Below are 20,045 nucleotides of genomic sequence, written 5' to 3' on the forward strand. Positions count from 1 at the left end.
GCGGCCGTTACAACTTATGTCTAAAAATGTATCGTTTCATGCATTGGTTAAAACCCTCGACTCCAGCTACACAACGCGCAGCTGGAAACACTTCACGCAAGTCGAGCTGCCCGAGATTCACAGAATTTACAGAAAATGTTACATTTTTGTGATTTATATGGTTATCGGACGATAGATGTCTTATATCGGGATATGAGATTTTGGTCATATCGCACAGCCCTAGGCTAAATGTGACTTGCATCTGTATTAGCCTATTACCCTTCTGATAGTCCAATTTCAAGAGCCGGGAAGTCGTTCATTCAACTTCTAGATCACTTTACACTTGCACAACACAGAAGAGCCACCTCCACAGGACAAGACTCAGCAGTCCATCTGCATCTTAAGGATAAAGGACACTCTTTCGAGGATGCCAATGTTCACATTTTGGACAGAGAGGACAGATGGTTTGAAAGAAGAGTGAAAGAAGCATCTATGTCCACTGTGAGCGACCATCTTTGAACAGAGGCGGGGGTTTACGACACCAACTCTCTGCCATCTATAATCCAGTTTTGAGATCCCTTCCCAGACGCCTTAACGCCCACTCACATCCTGGGCCATCTGACCTCAGGAATTCGCATGATAAGGTGGGGCCAGGTTTCACAATGAACACACCCGAAACTCTGGCTGATTGGGACCCACGCCCAGTTTCCCACTTTGGCTCAGGCGATTAGAGGATCATCAGGGGGTCCTTTTGTCCCTCTGTGGGGGGTCACTCCCACTAGGTTTATATCTGGGACTCTCCACCATTTGACCTCAGAACTGAAGAAGCTTCTCGGATGAGAGGTGAAACGTCTTCAAGCAACTTAAAGAAGTCCAGACACTTTTCTTTGCAAGCTCCTTTGACTACGATGACCTGGACGACTGAGAACCTTCACAGACATCACTTTACACTGATATCGCGAGCTAATCGCAATCCTCTTGCTATCAGCCACAATATCTAATTTGATTGGTCATATTTTTGATACGATGCCAACAACCAAGCAACTCTTGTGGCAGAATTTTCTGGCTTCTGGGGCTGTTTTTTTTCCCAACTTCAGCTGGTTTTCATGGAAACTCATTTTTCATATTATACTGACATCACATCAATGCACAGAAATGTAGACAAACCTCAGACCAAACTGCAGGTGGTCAAGTTGCATTGTGGGCAACATAGACATTTGATTTTGACAAGGAAGAATGTGTGACATAATAACCATTGCAGTATGCTGCCAGTTTGCTATTTTTCTATTTTAATTACCACACAAAACCAATAGACCAGCAACAACATGTGTTTTTAGTCATTTTATTTATGTAATCTTTAACTCTTGTTAGCTGCTGGTTTCACTCACAAAGATAATGTCGCAGGATAATATTAAATCACATCATTTAACTACAAGAAACTACAAAAACTGCCTAATTAAAATAAGCAGTCATGTGCAGGAAACTAAGACTAAATAGGAAAAAAGGAAATGACTTTCTGCTATTTCCCTTGCTCTTTGCCTTTCTTCTTGGAATTGGTATGTTTTCAGTGCCATTTGCCTGTCTTACTATTTGTCAACAAGATTAAAGAAAACCAACAAGCAAGACTTCATAAAATTGAGTGGAGAGGTAAAGGAGAGGAACCGTTGAAATTCTGATGTGGGTCCAGAATAAGGAGTGAATCAACATATTAAGAAATGGGGCAGTTTTTGCACAGAATTACTTCACATAATTTCCTTGGGGATTATTAAAGTATTCTGATCATCTATCAGAGGAAAAATGACAACTCATTACATTTTGGTGGTGATCTGGTAAACTGTAGGGTATATACTGTTTAGATGTTTTTACCTGCTCAGAGAGTTGTTTTCCTTGTTCACGAGGCCAAAAACATAACTATACATAGATATCCAATCAGAGACAAACATAAGAGAAAAAGGGGAAACACTGTGAAGGAACACACTATCTCAGCTCTCTGTCCTGGTGCTGGCAAGCCTTTGCTAAGCTTTAATACACCTGACTGCTGCCTGGTTACAGCCAACACCCATGCCAGGCCTTACCCATACATTTCATGCTCACTTTCCCAAACTCTCCACTACACAACTGGAGAAGAATCACCTCCATATGTGCAACACATGCTCATCACAGAGAACAAGGCTTTGTTCGTCTTTCACACTTTCAGCTCTATTTGGCCTTTGTACTCAGACCTCTTTCTTTTCGCCCTTTGTTCGTTGTCTCGCTCTGAGTTTGCAGGAACATGGAACAATGTGTCATTGCTTTACTGAGACAAAATGCAAGGAGTTGAGGAGATTGGACAAGAAGGTGGAGAAAATATGGAAGCAGACAGAATGAATATGTGACCATGTTTCCTTTTTTAGCTTTATAAAACGACTGCTCTGTGTGTCTTTTGTTTTTAGTGACTCCTGTGTACTTACTTCTAAAGTAAATCATATTTTGCTTCTTTGCCAGATTTCAGAGTTTGGCCTCCACACTCTGACACTTCCTTCTGCAGTTCTTTAGCTATAAGCACTACTCACATTCTTCAACATTCTCAGTTCCAGTACCTTGTCATCGGCACCTACTCATTATATGCTTCAGACCCATAAAACCCTCAGACAAGCTAACACTAGTGCTAGCTAACAGCCAGGATTTAATGCACTTCAAGGTCAATTGTTGTAATGTACACACAAGTTGATAAACGACATTTTCTTAAACTTAAAAAGATCTCTGGGATTTTTTTAATGCTCATTATCCTTCCCAACCCCTGCTCTCTGTTTTCCCTCCAAAGCTTGCTAATGAATTTTTGGAGTGCTGAACTCAGATTGCAGGTTCCAAGACTATCCATATGCACTTCTCCTTCCAGCTTTGTTCTTATAAAGCTTTTATTTAATTACAATTGGAGTTTCCCACGCATGTATTAGAAGAGATTAGGAAAAAAAGAGAACTTAGACCTGCAGTAGTAAACTATGTGGTGAAAACGGTCAGTATTTGTTATTTTGAAAAGGTCTGGCTATAAAAAAGTTGGTCTGTCAGAGTGAGTCGATCACTTCAGTGTGAGAACAACCACTCTGTTAGTCAACGTGTGCATGCGCGCGCGCGCGCGCGCGCACACACACACACACACACACACACACACACACACACACACACACACACACACACACACACACAGGGAATGTTTGCGTTTTTCCTCTCACTGCCTCTTTCTCCGTCTTTGCGTCCCCTGTGGTGACTGACGTGCTCTTTCATTCAGTCCAGCACATAACTTGAGCACCATGGTTACAGCTGCAGAGATGTTCCTTTCCCTTCCCAGGGGACAATATTGAAATAACATCTCCCCTACCAACACAACCAACCATGGTCTTGACATCTCGCCAGTTGTGTCCAGATCTGTCTGGTCCAATGTAAAGAAAAGTATTGAAGTTGGCTGCATAGCAAAAATCCTTGCAGGTGTGCAAGGTTTACCAGCTTCTGACCCTGAGTCTGGCCAGGACCTACTGGCCAAAAGCCCTGTGGGTCAAGGACCTGGAGCCGTGGCAACTTACCGGCACAAAATCAGCTTCAACAGCAGCAAAATTAGCTTGTCTGGCGATGGACCAGATAGCATTCGCTCCTCTGGGTCTGGCATCACACCTCAACATTACCTGGAGTTTAGAACAATGAACTTCATTTCTGATGCAAACAAAAATTGAGTCATACAGAGTCATTACTACAGCAGCAGTGGGGCTCCTGGATTTGAGAAGTCTTGTGTTAAAATATAAGCTAAAGAAAGCCTCGAAGTCATATGTTTACAGAACTGAAATGGTCACAGGTTTGATCAAGGCACTCTTATGTGCCTCTGGCAGGGTGACAGCACGGTGTTGGATACAGCTGAAGAATATGTTGGATGAAACATGTCAAAACAAATATATAAGATCTGACTCCTGCTATACAACAGGAAGAAAGGCACAGAGATCAGGCCCTGGCAGAGAGATAAGAGGAGGATGCAGTAGACAAAAAACAGGATGATGACAGAGTTATGTGTGCCGTTAGCTCATCAGTTGTCTCCTTGCATTATGAAACAAAAGCGGATTAAAGTGAAAAGGAGCCCACAAGACTTGTTAGCAAACACAATAACCTCAGAGAGAAGGAGAGAGAGTCACAAGGTTGAGCTTAGAGCTTGGTTGTGATTATCCCAACGTAAAGGTTACATGGAGTTTAAACATGCAATGTGCCCAATATGGGCATATATGATTGCGAAAACACTGCTTAATTGCAGGAATTACGACTTAAAAAATTTTGACATGGGGCTCAATCAGTTGTGCAGCTGTATCGGTCTTAAGCTGCTCTACAAATCATCTGGGGCTGGATGCTGACGTTCTCCCTGCAGTATTTTCCAAAGCACTAGTCAGGTTTCTTGGCAATTAGGATCACAGGCATGGATCAGTCTGGTTTAGTTTGAAGATATGTTGATGTTGTAATCACATCAGCTGAAACCTCTGTCTTATTGGGTGCAATGTAGAACTATGTGAATTGCAATACAATACAGGAAGAAAAAAACGTTTTCTTTCAAATGCACCTCTGGTTCCTGTAAGAGAGCTTAGCACTGACTGACAGGTCGGTCTTGATTGCCAGGCCAGTCAGAAGTGGCGTGAGATTGTAGAGGGTGGGAGCAGGGAGATTAACCCCTGGTGTCTAGGACAGCTGTGGAGGTTTTGGGCTGGCTAGTGGCTGCACGCTATAAATTCTCTCTAAAGAGGGTTTACTTTCGATTTTAATGGGTGCTATAAATTTTCTGCAACCTGGTCCTGGTGAAAGAGAAAGGAGGCTTATTTTTAAAGGGCCTCTTTCTCTTTCAATCTCTTCAGCTCTACCTTTCTTCCCTGTTCTTTCTTTCCTTCAGGAAAAAGTCAATGGCTCCTTGCCATGCATTTTGTGGTCTGCTTTTACCTGTAGTCAGCTTGTATGAAAAGCGTATGAAAATTTCCTGAAAGAAATGAAAACCCTGCAAAAGAATAAGTATTCTGCAGCAGACACTGAGTATAATAGCTTCATTGTATATTAAGGTCAATATATTTTTTAAAGAGGAACACTGGCTACGCCTGCACAATTTCTACACCTTTGTGGCAAATTCCTCTTGGGTGCACAGCAGAGGAAACTGAGTTTGTGGATGCAGAAAGTAACAGCGCCCTTCGTATGTTTCCATGTCTCTACCTGTAGGTGCTGTTTGCCTTGAACCAGACGCTGCTGCAGCACGAGGGTGTTCGAGCGGGCAGCCTCCAAGGTTCCTACACCACAGAGGACCTCATTACACACTACAACTGTGGTGACCTCAGCGCTATCATCTTAAACCATGACACCTCACAGGTTGATTCATTTAAGGACTGCTCACCCCATTGTAAAAAATATCATCACTTGTGGTTCACTTTTTAGGACTGATTTCAATAGCTTTGTGTCAAAATTCTTCAAAACCAGTTAAAACAAGTTTTTTGTGGCAAAAAGAAACAACATAAAGACTCTAAAATAAATTGCCTGCCTAATATAATACAAAGGATCTAATACCGTTAATCCACTTTGTCAAACCTTACAAAGTTTTACAACATATTTCCAAATTCCAAAGTTTTGCATGGTCAGACAGCAACATACTGGTAAAGTTGGAATGTTTGGCTACAGTGAAAAAGTTGGATAATAAGTTACTTTCATGCTGGTATCACATTACCAATGTTAGGATTGTTACTGAAAAAAGTAAGATATTACACATTACAAGTTACTTTTCTACATTACATAATCACTTATTGGACAAAGTAACTAATTTGATTACTTTTGCATTACTAAGTAAAATGACCTAAAATGTACTGTCACATAATCTGTCGTTTTTTAATTTCTCTCAGCCAGTTTTAGGCAAACTAAGAGCTAGCTGTTTTGAAGATTCTGCACTGATCTCAACTCACTTGCATACTCAGTGCAGTACAGTTTACCAGATTAATCACACCTGTGCATGTAACATCATCCTCTGCACACTATATTTAAGCTGCAGACCTACACATTCATTCTTTTTCTACCGAGAGAACTGAAAAGAATGGGAACCTGCATTCGCTGCCAAACAATGATGAATGGTTCCAGGTTTGCTTCCAGGCATAAAAACATGTTAAACTATATGAATATGTGTTTTAGGTCATGTCACTGATTTTTTCTTTCTTTCTTTTTTAATAGTGACCTATGGTATCATGCAAGTGAGACTTGCTTTGATACCCTGCTGTAAACTTTTAACCATCAAAGACAACTTTCTTAAATTCATTTGCAGAAACTACCAAAATATTTATTTATTAACTTTGCAATTTTTTAAAGCAGAAAAAAGGCGAACCTTTGAACTTCTAAGTTAGCTATGTTTTGCTGGAAAAGGGAATCGTCTACTTATCGTTCCTGATTGACTAAAAATCCTCACAGAAAATACTAGCTAGTGGTAGCAAAACATCTGTAACAGTGCTCAGAACTTGAATCTGTCAGATCCTCGATTTGAGTTGGCAAACTTCTCATACCCACTTCTGTGCCATTACACTATCGTCACCTCGAACTTTTGGGCTTACACGTCAATTCCACAAATCTGCACATTGCCATATTAATCCTTCTCAGCCTCAAGTTACTTGATAGTCTGACACTTTAATAGCTCTGGACTCCACTGTAAATACACCATCTAACCTCCTCCAACTTATTTCCTAACATAGCCTTTGCTCCTTTGGTGATGGTCTCTTAATCAGTCTTCATACCCAGCTGTCAAGAGGCCATTCGGCATTAAGTACACGCACACACACACACACACACACACGCACACATACCTACAAATACATGTGGTAGACACAACATGTAGTGGCTCTCAATCCATCTCTGCCTTTTAAATGCAGATTTGCTCAAACGCTCTCCTCATAAGTCAATTATGCTGTGTCAACCTTCCTCACTGATCCTTAAGTCCCATTAAACCCAAAAGACCATGTAACCTCAACTCACTGCTCGAGTTCCACATCATATCCACTAGAGACACACACTATATGAAAAAACTTACTGTACACACAAACTCACAATGCCTTTACAATTCAGCGCTGACAAATGACATGCGATTGCTTTTTTTTCTCCGTGTTTCTATGCCTGTCTCTCTCATTGTCTGCTTTTATACACCTTTTTCTTCCTGTGAGCCATGAAGGGCTGTTAGCCACTATTTCACCTGCAGTTTAACTCATACCAGTTTGCCCCTGCTCCTCATGTCATAATAACATGTATTAACATTCCCCAACATATGCTACAGCAATCAGATGCCTGACTTCAGAGCTCACTTCTGTAGCCTAATGATCTATTGCAGGTTTGTGTGTCTGTGTGAATGTGAGCTTCCAGAGCTGTAAAAGGACAGGTGTTTTTTGATAGATAGGACTTAATCCAGTGGCCCCCGCTCCGACACCCCTGATGCTCTTTCAGTTCAATCTTCTTCAAATAAGAAAGAGGCCGATGGCAGGCCAGAGACCACAAGTGAGTGGAACGGTGTAAGAGAGGTTAATGTGTTTCAGCATTCAACCGGTCCCAAATTCATCAGAAAAACAGAGTGCAAGTGAGACAGAAGAAAAACTGAAATGCAAAAGAAGTAAGATGAATGCATTCATTTAAGTAAACACATAAAAAAAAATGAAGAAAACAAAAGACATAGGCAAAAGTTACCTGGAGATGTAAACCATCAAAATGTAGACTGATGTGCCAAGATGAAAAATTATGTCTCAAAGGTTTAGTTTTCCACATCTGTTATGTTTCTGCATAATTTATATATGACTGAAAATGTTCTTAAATGCTGTATTACTCTGGGTTGTCCCTACAAGTTGTTATCACTTCAGTGCCACGAAAAAAAAGAAAGAGCAGAAGAGAAGAGAAAGGGGATTTCAAACAGCTGAATCCGAAGGGAAAGGAAAAAATAGAAGTAAACGGCTGGCAGGATATGTACGAGAACATGAGTGCAGAGCAGTACCAGTGGTGGGGAAGGGAGAAAATATCTTGCTGTCACTATGTGTTTCCTGTGGACGTTGGGATGGAGAGCAGCTAATGGCTTTTCATGTGATAACTTATCTGCATTTACCGTTACACTCCTACCTTGACCCCTCTTTGACCGAACCCTTTTTTTCCTTGTCTTGAAACACTCACACGATCCTCTCTCATCAGCCATGAAGTCTTTCTGCACCTTTTTCTTCAGCTCTCTCTTTAAACTTTTCCATAACTTTCTTCCAAGTTTGCATTATTTTATTTATGAATCGTATAGAGCTGTCAATCTGGGTAAACCTGCGTCATTCACCCTGACAAAACACAGATAAAAAAGGCCTTGGGCTACAGATAATTGTGTAAATGCGCTTTTGTTTCTTTCTGCCTTTTTTGTTCTACTGCTGGGTTATAACAAAAAGCATGTATTTTAATTCAGTGGCATACAAACCGTTCAAATTTAATCAGACCCTGAATTTGAGGGAAAGGTTCTTTTCTTGATCTTTTATTCTAAAACTGTTTTCACACATAAACCTTTCATAGTTTCTGAAGAATGAGGCAAAGATATTTTCCAAAGCTGTCCTTTGTCACATGTAGCAAACACGAAGGAATAGTCCACTGCGCTGCGGCATATATACTGTGTGATTTAGCTAAGGTAGCTGGCTGGATAGATGTATTCATGTATGAGGCAGTGCATATGACACCAATTAACCAGCAGTAAATGAAGTATTGATATGATCTGCTTGGTTTATACATCAGTTCAGGCCAACATTGTACAAACTCTGTAAAAGTGTTCTGGCAGGTTGAAAACAACACATGTATGACTTGACTGCGTGAGACATTTGAGTTCTCACATGTGGCTCCGTCTTGCGAGACCTAGAAAAGATCAGGGCTTCAGTACATGTGTGGAAATGGCTCAGGTTTATGGACAGCGCTTAAATAAAACTTCCTTTAAGCACCTGGCCTTTATTTTTTACTAATATTACAATATAACAGTACATAAAGAGATATCGCCACTGGAAGTGGTAGCACATGATGAAGTTTATCACATTTGTAAAATATATTTACAAAAATCTCCATAACTTCCAGAAGGTTAATGAAGCAGTGAAGATTTGTTTGTGGATATAATAATAGTATGAGACATTTATAGAAAAGCAGAGTAATATATATTCCAACTGTAGACTATGGAAAAAATGACAAACCTCTAAATCCTGGAATGAGAAAATGTTTACTAATGGAAATGTATATTTGTGTAACAAACAAATGAAATTTATCCAGTGTTCTGTTGTAAATTAAGATAACTGAAGTATGAATCAAAACAGACTGAGACGGTGTGACTGAAAGGAAACATCGTATAGATTTTGGATGGATTCTGAAGTGCACCTCGTTCACATGTGGTACAATAAATCCCCTCATGTTTTCAGGCCTGACACACACACATACACATGCTAATTTACGCACCATTTGCAGCTGTTCTACTGTTGTGTAAACTTGTAGCTCAGTTCTAGACAGCAATAGCATGCTTGCACGAGTGTTCCTTGTCACAGTTAAATACAAATCCAGATTAAACACATCTGCATATGTGTAGAGTATGAAAACCAACCTCTTTGTTTCTACATTCCCACCATTATTTAAATCTGTCCTACTTTAAAGTAAGATTGGGCTATATACAATGACTTTGTACAGAACAGACTGGAAGATATAATAACAAACTGTTAGGTAATGATTAGTTTATATTAGTGTGACTGCATAGTAATCACTTTCTTAAGTAATTAAATCAGCCGCTGAGTGGAACAAACTGCTAACAACTTTACTAACTAAATAAGATCTTCATCACTTGATGTTTCTCTGTTGCTTACACTGCGTCCTCTGTAAGTAAAGAAGAGCTTTGAATGAATGCCTTATAATTAGACCCTTAGTAAATAACCAGCCAAGGAGAAAAGCCTTTCCATGAAATTCCAATTTTCTTGTTATGGCAGATTTTTATTTACTTTGGAATGTAATGAGAGATATTGGGAAAAAATCTAGCTCAATAAGAAAATAGTGCTTACATTTACAAAAATATCTTTATTACTGTCAGTGTGTGATAGATCTGTAGAGGGAATCAATCTAAAAGTATGTATTCAAGTCATATAAGGAGGGCGAGAGATACATTTTCTATCCTAGGGCTTAAGGAACTGGACATCTCAAATCCTGAGTCCACCGCCAACCCCCCCCCCCCCCCCCCCCCACTCATCTTCACAGATTAACGACTGATGGAGGAAAAAGTGGAACAGAGCCAGGTCTCTCTGTCTGTCTGGCTGCTAATGTATCAAACAGTAATTAACACATTTACACTTCACAATATATTGAACTGAGGCATACACACTTGTAGTGTCTTTCATGTAGCGCACATACCACACCTATAAACACATTTGTGTAAACAGTTTTCGTCATACATGCACACACACACACACACACACAGAAATGTTAAACCTATATACACACACAGATGGCGCTGACACTTCTCCTTCCAACTCCTTCATTTGTTAATGCTTTCTCATGTAAAGATCAGTCTACAGCGCAGGGCGTTGCGCTGGTCAGTTTCTGTCAAGCTGTCACATCAGAAACACTTCTGGCTGCCAGGTGTCACACTCACATGGGCACCAACACCACCATTCAGCCCTCTTCTTTCTTTCCATCCCACTTTTCTTTAACGCTCTTTCTTTCTTTTTATGTTTTATTTAAAATTTGAGTGATTCATTTACTATTAATTCTGCCATGGATTTTTACCACAAAGGCTTTGAAAGTCCTTTTTCTCACGGTCTTTTTCTTTCTTTCAGCTGCCTCACTTCATCAACAGCTCTTTGCCAGCTCATGACCGCATGACGGCTCAGCAGATTGACAGCTACTTCCGCCAGGAGCTGATCTACAAACGCAACGAGCGAATGGCACGACGAGTTTCTGCCCTGCTGCAGAGAAATCCCAACCAGACTTACTTTTTTGCTTTCGGTGCAGGTAAGACTCTTAGACAGATTGGATTTGTAGGATAGTATCGGTTTAACGCTGCAGAAATAACTTTAATGTTATAGGAACTCACGCAATGACCTTTGACCTGCTGGTTACGAGATTCTTCTCTATTCTACATGTTGAGAGCAACTCCAGGGAGTATGCATTTGCATGTAACTGAAAAATGGAATAGATCAGGTTTACTTTGGTCTGGAACAGAGAATCTGTCAGTTTTAAAGTGTGCTTACAGTGAACAAATTTGCTCTCTTTTCTGCTTGAAAGCAAAACTGGAGAAAAAAAAGCAGGACAATAATAGTGTACAATAGTTCCCAGATCTCTGGCATTCAAAAACTGTGAATCTGTCCAAGTGTACACACACGTGCACACACATACACAGAAGTCTCAATTACAGCCAACTCCCATCTCAGAAATGAAGAAACTGTGAGTTGTTTGTTTCAATTAGCATTCCTGGCTAATGCTGGTAATGTTTCCTGAATAGTGTAGTGTGTCCTAAGGAAAATGTGTGTGTGTGTGTGTGTACGTTTGAGAATATACAAACACATGTGTTTGCCCACAAAAACAGGTGGTGGGTGGGTATCTTTGTTTACTGTATGGCTGTGTGCCTGCGTGCATTTGAAAAAGGGTGGCGCTACCTCTAGGATGTGTGTATGTGCATGCATGTGAGTGTGTGTGCGCCACAGTGAATGATTAATACTGAATGCCTAGCTCCTTTTTTTTGTTACTCCCTCTGCTCTTTGTGCAGTTTGGACAGGGCCACTGTTGCACCATCCAGCTGCTATTTGTGTGTCCGTGCAGATGTGGCTGAACACTGTTAGTATTTGTGCTCAGACTCTGTGGAGAAACGGATTTCTGTAATATTACTAAATAATAAATGGTGTACATACATGAAGAAAAAATATATATCAGTGGCATGTGGTGACTTTTACAAAAAGACAAGCAAAGATACTGCATTTTATTCTCCCATCAGTCATCCATTAAAGAAAACATGTTTATCCACAATGTGAGTGTACAAATAACCAGAAGAAGCTGCTGATCTCTCGCCCAATTCAAGCTACTGTTAATGGGGAGCACCCATAAAATCGAGATGCCCAACAGATTCTAGTGGAATTGGAGGCAAGCGGAGGAAAGATGAGACAAATTGCTACCACAAGATGGCAGTAATTTAAAGGGTGGATGCAAAAGAGCAATGACAGACACTTATGGTGTCTATATTTAATTGTAGATTTCACTGGGCAAGCAATGCCCACCTGCCTTGCCCTGACAGAACACGACTGGTATATAGAGCAGTCTGTCATATCATTAAAAGCCATCTGCCTAACATTGTGCAGATCCCTTTGTGGTGCTAAAACAGCTTTGAAGCCTCAGGGCATGGACCAGGGAATTCTGAAGGCTGTCCTGTGGTGTCTGGCACAGGATGTTGGCAATGCATCTTTTTGGTTGTGGATTGGGGTTTTCATGGAAATGTAGGGGTCAATCTCTGGGCTCTTCTTCTTGTTTCTTTAGCTATTTCTGAGCCGTTTGGGAGGTGTTACATGTTAAAGTAGATCTAAGTTTCTCAGCAGATCATTGCGTTATAAAGAGATGTCATTCACTTTACCTGTCACAGTTTGTAGTGTTGTGTATAGAAAACATTGAAAAAGAGTGAGAGAATGTGAAAACTATTTTCCAACGTTTGAATGAACTTCTGCCAAGGCACATATTTCTCAATTCACCGTCTAAAATGAGTGTTTTTCACAAAGGAATTCCTTGACGTGAGTTTGTATACAGTAACTAAATGAGCAGAGGGGCAGTGCTGAGAAAATGATGGTGCTCAGTAAAGAAGCCATCTGTAACTAAATATGTCAGCATGTGTGGCTGAGTGTCAGACTAAGCCAGCTTACATTAAACAGACTACCAGCAGTTCATAGCAACAATTCTGAATAAGAGTAAAACACTGGTTTGCAGCACATAAAACTGAAATTATTCATCCCTCACTGCTTTAATGCTATATAATAATGCTATTTATTACATATATATATCTTTTCCAGGATGTTGAGGAAAATCTGGGTCTTAAATTATCTCGGACAGGTAAAGCCACGATTGTGAATTTGCATTTTTTTTTCTATTAAGTCAATTAAAATATTTTTTTAATGCAGCTTTATGTTCAAGATTAGTCTCTATTAAACATTTTGTGTTAACTTTCCAGTGTGTTCCACGTGGCCTGGATAGATATGAGGTGAACATGTGTTTCAGGTCACCTGCACGCTTTAGCCTTGTGTGTAACAAAGTGACAGCAGGTGTGAAGTGATAGGAACCATTACAGTTAGACTGCAGGGTCCACACACACACACACACACACACACACACACACACACACACACACACACACACACACACACACACACAAACACACACACACAGATACAGACACACTTGATTTATTATAGCAGCAACTAATTATGTGCTCGTACTAGAGATCCTTTCTTCAAAAACAGTCACACTAAATTGGAAATACTGAGTAATTACAGCATGGAATTTTACAGGACTGTTCTATTACACACTATTACAGAATACTTTTGATCAATTATTACTAACTTTTAGAGAAATTTGTCAAACCTAGCACAGTGGAAGCCATAAAACATAGATGCTATTTGAAACTTAGATAAATATAGTATGTGTAAATGAAGGGGAGTTCAAAAGGCCACAAAGTTATACAATACTGTTCAATAGTCTGAAGCCACCCCCACTTTTATGATATTTTGTTTCCAAGGGACCAGACTTTTTGGATTTTCTCCAGGTAATAGCTCTCCAGGCTTTATAAAGGTACTTAAAGGATTTTCTTTGCTTTTTCACTGATTTCCAGTTCAGTCCTTATACCTGACCTTTTCAGATCAGTGTTTCTTGGTTTGTTTGTTTTTTTTATGTTGGGCCTTAAAATTATCTACAGCAGATGGACAACTACAGTAATGATACAGTAGAAGAAAAAATCCAGCAGATGCATCTCTGAGGACCTGACAGATGAATCTGACCCTTCAGATGATGCATCTACTGGTCACTGAGGTCTCAGTGGAAGAGTCACTGTCAACAAGCCATCATCAACATGTACCAGGGAGATCAGGAGAAAGGAACTACACTCTATAAAACACAGCGGAGGCTCTGTCATTTTTTGGGGCTGAATTTCAGCCAATGGTTTTGGAGATCTTGTCAAAATTGGTGGAATTATGAATGCAGAAGAGTATCGTCAAATTTGGATTCACTGTGCATTAACATTTGGAAAGTGCCGGACTGGCAGTAGCTTTATTTTCCAGTATGACAATGATCCCACACACACTGCCAGTGCAGTAAAAGCATACTTGGGCAGAAAAACACACAATGGAAGACTATCAGTTATGAACTGGCCTCCCCAGAGCCTGGACCTTAACATTATTGAAGCAGGGTGGGATCATCTTGACAGAGAACAGAACAAAAGGCAGCCAATATCAAAAGAAGAGCTTTGAATGTCCTTTAAGAATCCCAGTGAACTATTCCTGAAGACTACTACAGAAATCCTATAGTTAAAGAATGAAGGTGGTCATACTAAATGTTGACTTTAAAGCTCATTAAAACTGTACAAACTTTGTACATGGGCAAACATACGTGTTGGCATATGTTTCCATAAACTGTTAGACCTATTTCCAATTTTCCTAGAAAAATATAAAGAAACAAGGGATGGCTCAAAACTTTTACGCAGTATTGAGTTTCAAAGAATGTTATGAAGATGAAATATTTTCCACCGAAATATTTCAATAATATCACCACACAAATCTTTACTCTTAGAGTGACAGGCCATAAATACTGCAACTAGTGACCACAACTAATAGGACTTAAGTTCTGTTTTCAGGCAACAAACCACCTTTCTCATGCTCTAAGCAGAAGGCTTCCACATCCTCATGTCTTATATCTGTGTTCAGGATATTGACTCATGTCTTTACAGTCCTGTAACTGTCCCTTTTAGTCCCAGTTGTAACCAAACATGAAATTTTATCACTCAGTGATGCCAGAACGTATTAAGTGACGACACTGGCTCCCAGAAATTTGGCCCTGCCCACATTTCCTTTGAAGATTTTCAAAACCTCTTGAGGTGAGCAGGCCTGCTTTGTGAATGGTGTTCTGCTTATGGTCTAAATATAATCTAACCACAGACCATAGTTTGAGTAATAAAGGGAAATTAAGAAGACGGGGGGTGTGAGGGTTAAGATTATCCAGACATATAAAATAAAGACAGCCCAGGGAGATGAATTACAGCTACTTTCAGGCCAAACGTGGGCGTGCAATAATGTGATCACATAAAATCCAATCTTTATGGTTAGATCTCAAAACTCACATTAACATGACGTGTTTCAAACCGAAAAAACTAAAGGCAGTGGACTATATACCTTACTTCACAGCATTTTTTTTTGTGGATGACAAAACGGAATAATCTTAACATGGAACTGTTTCTGACAGAGCCATGATGTGTGCTCATGTCTGTTCATGTCGAGTGGGTGTTTTCGTATTTATGCTTTACAGCAGATACATATTAGGAGCCGTTTTCAGCAGCATTTGCCTTGGATCACTTACTTCTAGCATTAACTATGTCTAGAATGTAGTGGACAAACAGAACTTGTGTGAGAACGAGCAGGAGCACCTCTCAGGTCAAGCCCCTCTAAAGTTACAGATGTCATAGTTATTTTTTTCTTTTCACAGGGTAATTAAAGTGTACGATGTGTGTATTAAGTGGTTCAGTCAGGAAATCCATCTCTCCTCAGCTCAGCACCTTACCTCTCAGCCTCCCCCATGCCCTTGCTTTCACTGCACACATACACCTTCCTGTAGCACAAGTGCCTTTTTGGATAAAATGTACGCTTTTTTAACTGCAAAAAGATTTTTTTCCTCTATTGCTCTGCTCTCAGTTTTGAATTCTGCACACACATCTGCAAGTGCATGTTATAACATTTCATTTTCTTCACTTTCAGAAACAGGTTATTTATATAAATTCCAGCAGGCATAACTGAATTATCCCAGGCAATATAAAAGAAACTGACTGAGAGGATTTACTGTCTCACTGTTGGGCCAAGACTTTATGATATCGGTGGTTGATAATGACACCTCCAAATAAATCATTCACAAAATACTCATATATTGTTTGATTCTTAACCAATGACTGTACTGTAGACATTTAATACACTAATAACACTCATTAGTAGCCTGTTTTCAATGGCAATACATATTGATTATGATTAAAGCAGTGTCCTTTTGATTAAATTTGCCATTTACTGTAACTATAGTATGTATATATTTCCCCCAATGAAAACAAATCCACAAAGTTTTGCAAAGTTATCTTAAAATTTGGGGTAATTATATAAGAATTTCACATTAGCTATCTCAAAATTTTGATTTACTAGCTCAAAATTTCGAGATAAGAACCCAAAACTGAGCAAATATCTCGACATTTTGAGTTATTAAGTCAAAATTTCGAGATAAGAACCCAAAATGTTTATTTTGACTGATGGATAGCAATATTCTGTTTTGTTTTGTTTTCCAGTAGCCAAAACAAGCTTCCAAACTGAAACAGCTCTAAACTAGGCTGGTTCTAGCTGTGTGCAGGGGGTAGTTCAGCATAGCTAAACAGTACATCTTACCAGTCTAAAGAAAAATCATTTTGGGTTTTGGTTAGCTAGTGAAGAAAGTATTGATTCTAACATCTGAATTGGTTTGATAGCCTACAGTCCACAGTCTCCCACTCACATACACATAAATGTTCTAGAGCAGTTCCATTTTACCTGTTGTAGATACTTCTGAGACGTTAGATATGTGTACCAACTTCCTTCATTTTGTAGCCAGTGTCAAAGTGGACCTGAAGTTATTCCCACTTTTCCTTCCCTTTGTCTCCTCACCGTCTCCCATCCTGCTCCTAAGCACCACTATGGTCACTGCTGTTCACTATTACTATCAGTATTATGTAATAGGGACCAATCACGGGCACCCACTATAACATGACGTAGAGTTCTTTGTAAGGATCAGTAAAAGCATCAGAGTTTCCCCCATGGACAAAATGACACAGCAGCCCCAGATGAAAGCAATAAAGGAAAGGCATACCCACAGACAAGTCATACACACAGAATACTTGGTCTGTTGCTATTGCAAACAGATACAAACCTTAACTATTTTCCATCACTCACTCGGCAAAATGCACTCTCTGTCGCCTTCCTCTCAGTCACACACAAACTAAAAACATACACTTATGCAGACTACATGCAGAGTTATCATTTGTGCTGAGGAGTGCTGTGAGAGCATGGCCGTGTGTTGTTCGAGCTCTGTGGTGTGCTTCAGCAGGTTTTCATTTGCCAGTTCCCTGGCAGCCGCTGCCCACTCTTATTAAAAACATCCCATGGAATTTCCTGACGCTGCCACGGCCTAGACACCACTTCGCAAACATACACACACTTACACGTATGTTTATGTTTGTGACACAAAGTCCCATGATCTGCAGATATTTATCACCCAAACGAGCAGTTACTGTCAAAAGTCCACATGTAGTACTGTTTGTTTTGGAGTCTAAGCCACTTTGGATCTGTTTGCTGAAGTTGATTTTTATGCATATGTTCTGATGTGCAGACCTATAATAGCCCATTGTGCAGGCAGACTGGACCCATGTGTTTTGCAGTCACTTGTGGTGTTGTGGTGTCGAAGTGATGACTGAGGGAGAGAGCCTGCCTGGCGTGCATGTCATTTTGTCTCCGTGGCTCTTCCCATCTTAGTCCGTATCTGTTTTTCTCAGCCTCTTCCCCTCATCTGACTGTCTCTGCCTGCACACCAGTCTGTCTGCATAGCTCTCGTTTCATCTTTCTCCCCAGCTCTCTGTTCTGCTTCTGTCGTTCTGGTCTGCACTGTCAGTCCTTTCCATCTGTTGCTCTTTTTCCTTTATTAAACCAACACCATTCCTTGATGCTGTCTATCTCCATCTTGCTTCATACTGTCTTTCCTTCCACATAGTGCGGATCTATTTTATGAAGTGACAGACGTGCAATGCTTTGGATGTTGGGTGTGTATTTTCTCTTCTGTGGAGAAGACAGAGACAGAAAGATATTAGAAGTGCTTCCTTGCTGACAGTTTGGGCCTAGCACACATTTAAATTTATTTTTAACGTCCGCGTGGTTTGTCCTTGAAGCCAACGTTGTGTTTTTTACAGGGGCATCTGGTGGATGAGCACAAGGATACTTATGCCTTTCCTCCTCAAAGCCAGATAACTTTAATCCCTAATATGATTCAAAACTAAACAAGGATCATTTCCCATTTGGATCTCTTAACTGTGACCAGTTACAATAGCATTCAACTGCTGTAGGAACAGCGTAGGCTCTGTTGTTGTATCCATGTAAGGTTATGCCGTCTTGTAAATTTTCAGGAATGTAACTCTGTGAGTTTGCGTGAAAACATCTTATGGTAACTCTTAACTGCACTGGCTGCATTTCTCATCGTAATTAAATCAGTATAGCTCATTAGCTTGTTCAAAGATTACACACTTCATTAGCAGCTGGAAGAACATCCCACTGCCTATTAAGAGCCAATGACTTTAATGCTACGTTTCATAAACACGTGAATGCTTCTTTCTTTGATCTTTTGAGTGTTAAAATTGACCTAAATGCACACAACAGAAACTATGTAGCCCCAGGAATGCAAGAATATTAACGTCCCCGTTTAGAGACTCATAATGCTGCAGGTTTTTCTACTTGGTGAATGACTATATTCACTGTTATCCTAGCTAAATAACAGATCTGATTAAAACATTACTGCAGAAAATTTTTTTTTTTTTATGGTCACCAGATCTCGATCCCGATTAAAGACATGGAAGATTTTGGGCCACAAGACAGAAACATAGTGCCAGGCCTGTAATATCTATGCCAAATGAAATATAGGAATCATTAATAATGAGATGGGGATATAGTTAGAGACACAAGATTGGGAGGGTTTGGACATGTGCAGATGAGGGATATAGGCTATGCTGAATATGGGGCTGCTATGCAGGAGTTACACTGGTGTGACAGAAGAGGATGGGGTGAGATGGAGGCAGATGATCTGCTCTGGTGACTCCTAAAGGGACCAACTGAAAGATGAAGAAGATTTTCTGCTACTGACATTAAAACACTAAATTAAAATGTACTTTTTGGCAGAATTGTGTTCTTGTCTGGGAGTTTTAGACACCTGTAGAAACATAGGTTTACACACCAGTGTTGGCGCATCTCAAATGCCATTTGCCTGTTTGCCACAGTGAATAACTTTGGGATTAGTGTCTTGCCTGAGCCAAGAACCAATCAGCTAAGTAAAGAAAAATGACAGCCTATCATTACTTTAAGAACTGAAAGTCAGTCAGTCTAGAAAATTGCTCACACTTCGAATGTGTCCCCAAGTGCAGCTGCAAAAACCCACAAACACTACGATGAAACTGGCTCACATGAGGACCGCCACAGTAAAGCAAGACCAAGAGTCACCTCTGCTGCAGAGGATTAATTCATCTGAGTCACACAGCACCTCAAATTAGAGCCCAGATAAATGTCACGCAGAGTTCCAGTAACAGACACGTGGCTACATCAACTGTTCAGAGAAGACAAATCAGGTCAAATAGCTGCTAAGAAACCACTACTGAGGAAAAGCAACAAGCCGAAGAGATTTGTTTGGGCCAAGAAACACAAGTAATGCACCAGTGGACCAGTGGGAATCTGTGCTTTGATGAGTCCAAATTTGAGATCTTTGGTTCCACCCACCGTGTCTGTGTGACACAGAAAAGGTGGTCTCTACATGCATGGGTCCTACCGTGAACGAATGGACGAGGAGGAGTGATGTTGTGGGGGTGCTTTGCTGGTGACACTGTTGGGAATTTGTTCAAAATTAAAGGCACACTGAACCAGCATGGCTACCACATCGCATCCTGCAGCGACATGCCATCCCATCCGATTTTCATTTAGTTGGATCATCATTTATTTTTCAACAGGACCCCAAACACACCTCCAGGCTGTGCAAGGTCTATTTGACCAAGAAGGAGAGTGATGGAGTGCTGC

General features: G+C 40.2%; 1 protein-coding gene across 2 annotated transcripts in view; it reads left to right on the top strand.

The window, feature by feature from the left end:
* trabd2b (TraB domain containing 2B) overlaps positions 1 to 20,045 on the top strand; it is a 70,906-nt gene that overhangs the window by 38,539 nt on the left and 12,322 nt on the right. The window contains exons 3-4 of one of the 2 annotated variants that reach the window (XM_085265491.1): positions 5,194 to 5,340; positions 10,806 to 10,980. In XM_085265491.1, coding sequence (XP_085121617.1) covers positions 5,194 to 5,340; positions 10,806 to 10,980 — 322 coding nt within the window. The remainder of the gene's footprint in view (positions 1 to 5,193; positions 5,341 to 10,805; positions 10,981 to 20,045) is intronic. The other variant, XM_085265492.1, reaches the window with a different exon arrangement.

Source organism: Mchenga conophoros, linkage group LG23, assembly GCF_057382185.1.
Source record: "Mchenga conophoros isolate Kocher_MC1m ecotype Shallow Benthic linkage group LG23, M_conophoros_male_GT1.1, whole genome shotgun sequence".
Classification (NCBI taxonomy): Eukaryota; Metazoa; Chordata; class Actinopteri; order Cichliformes; family Cichlidae; genus Mchenga; species Mchenga conophoros.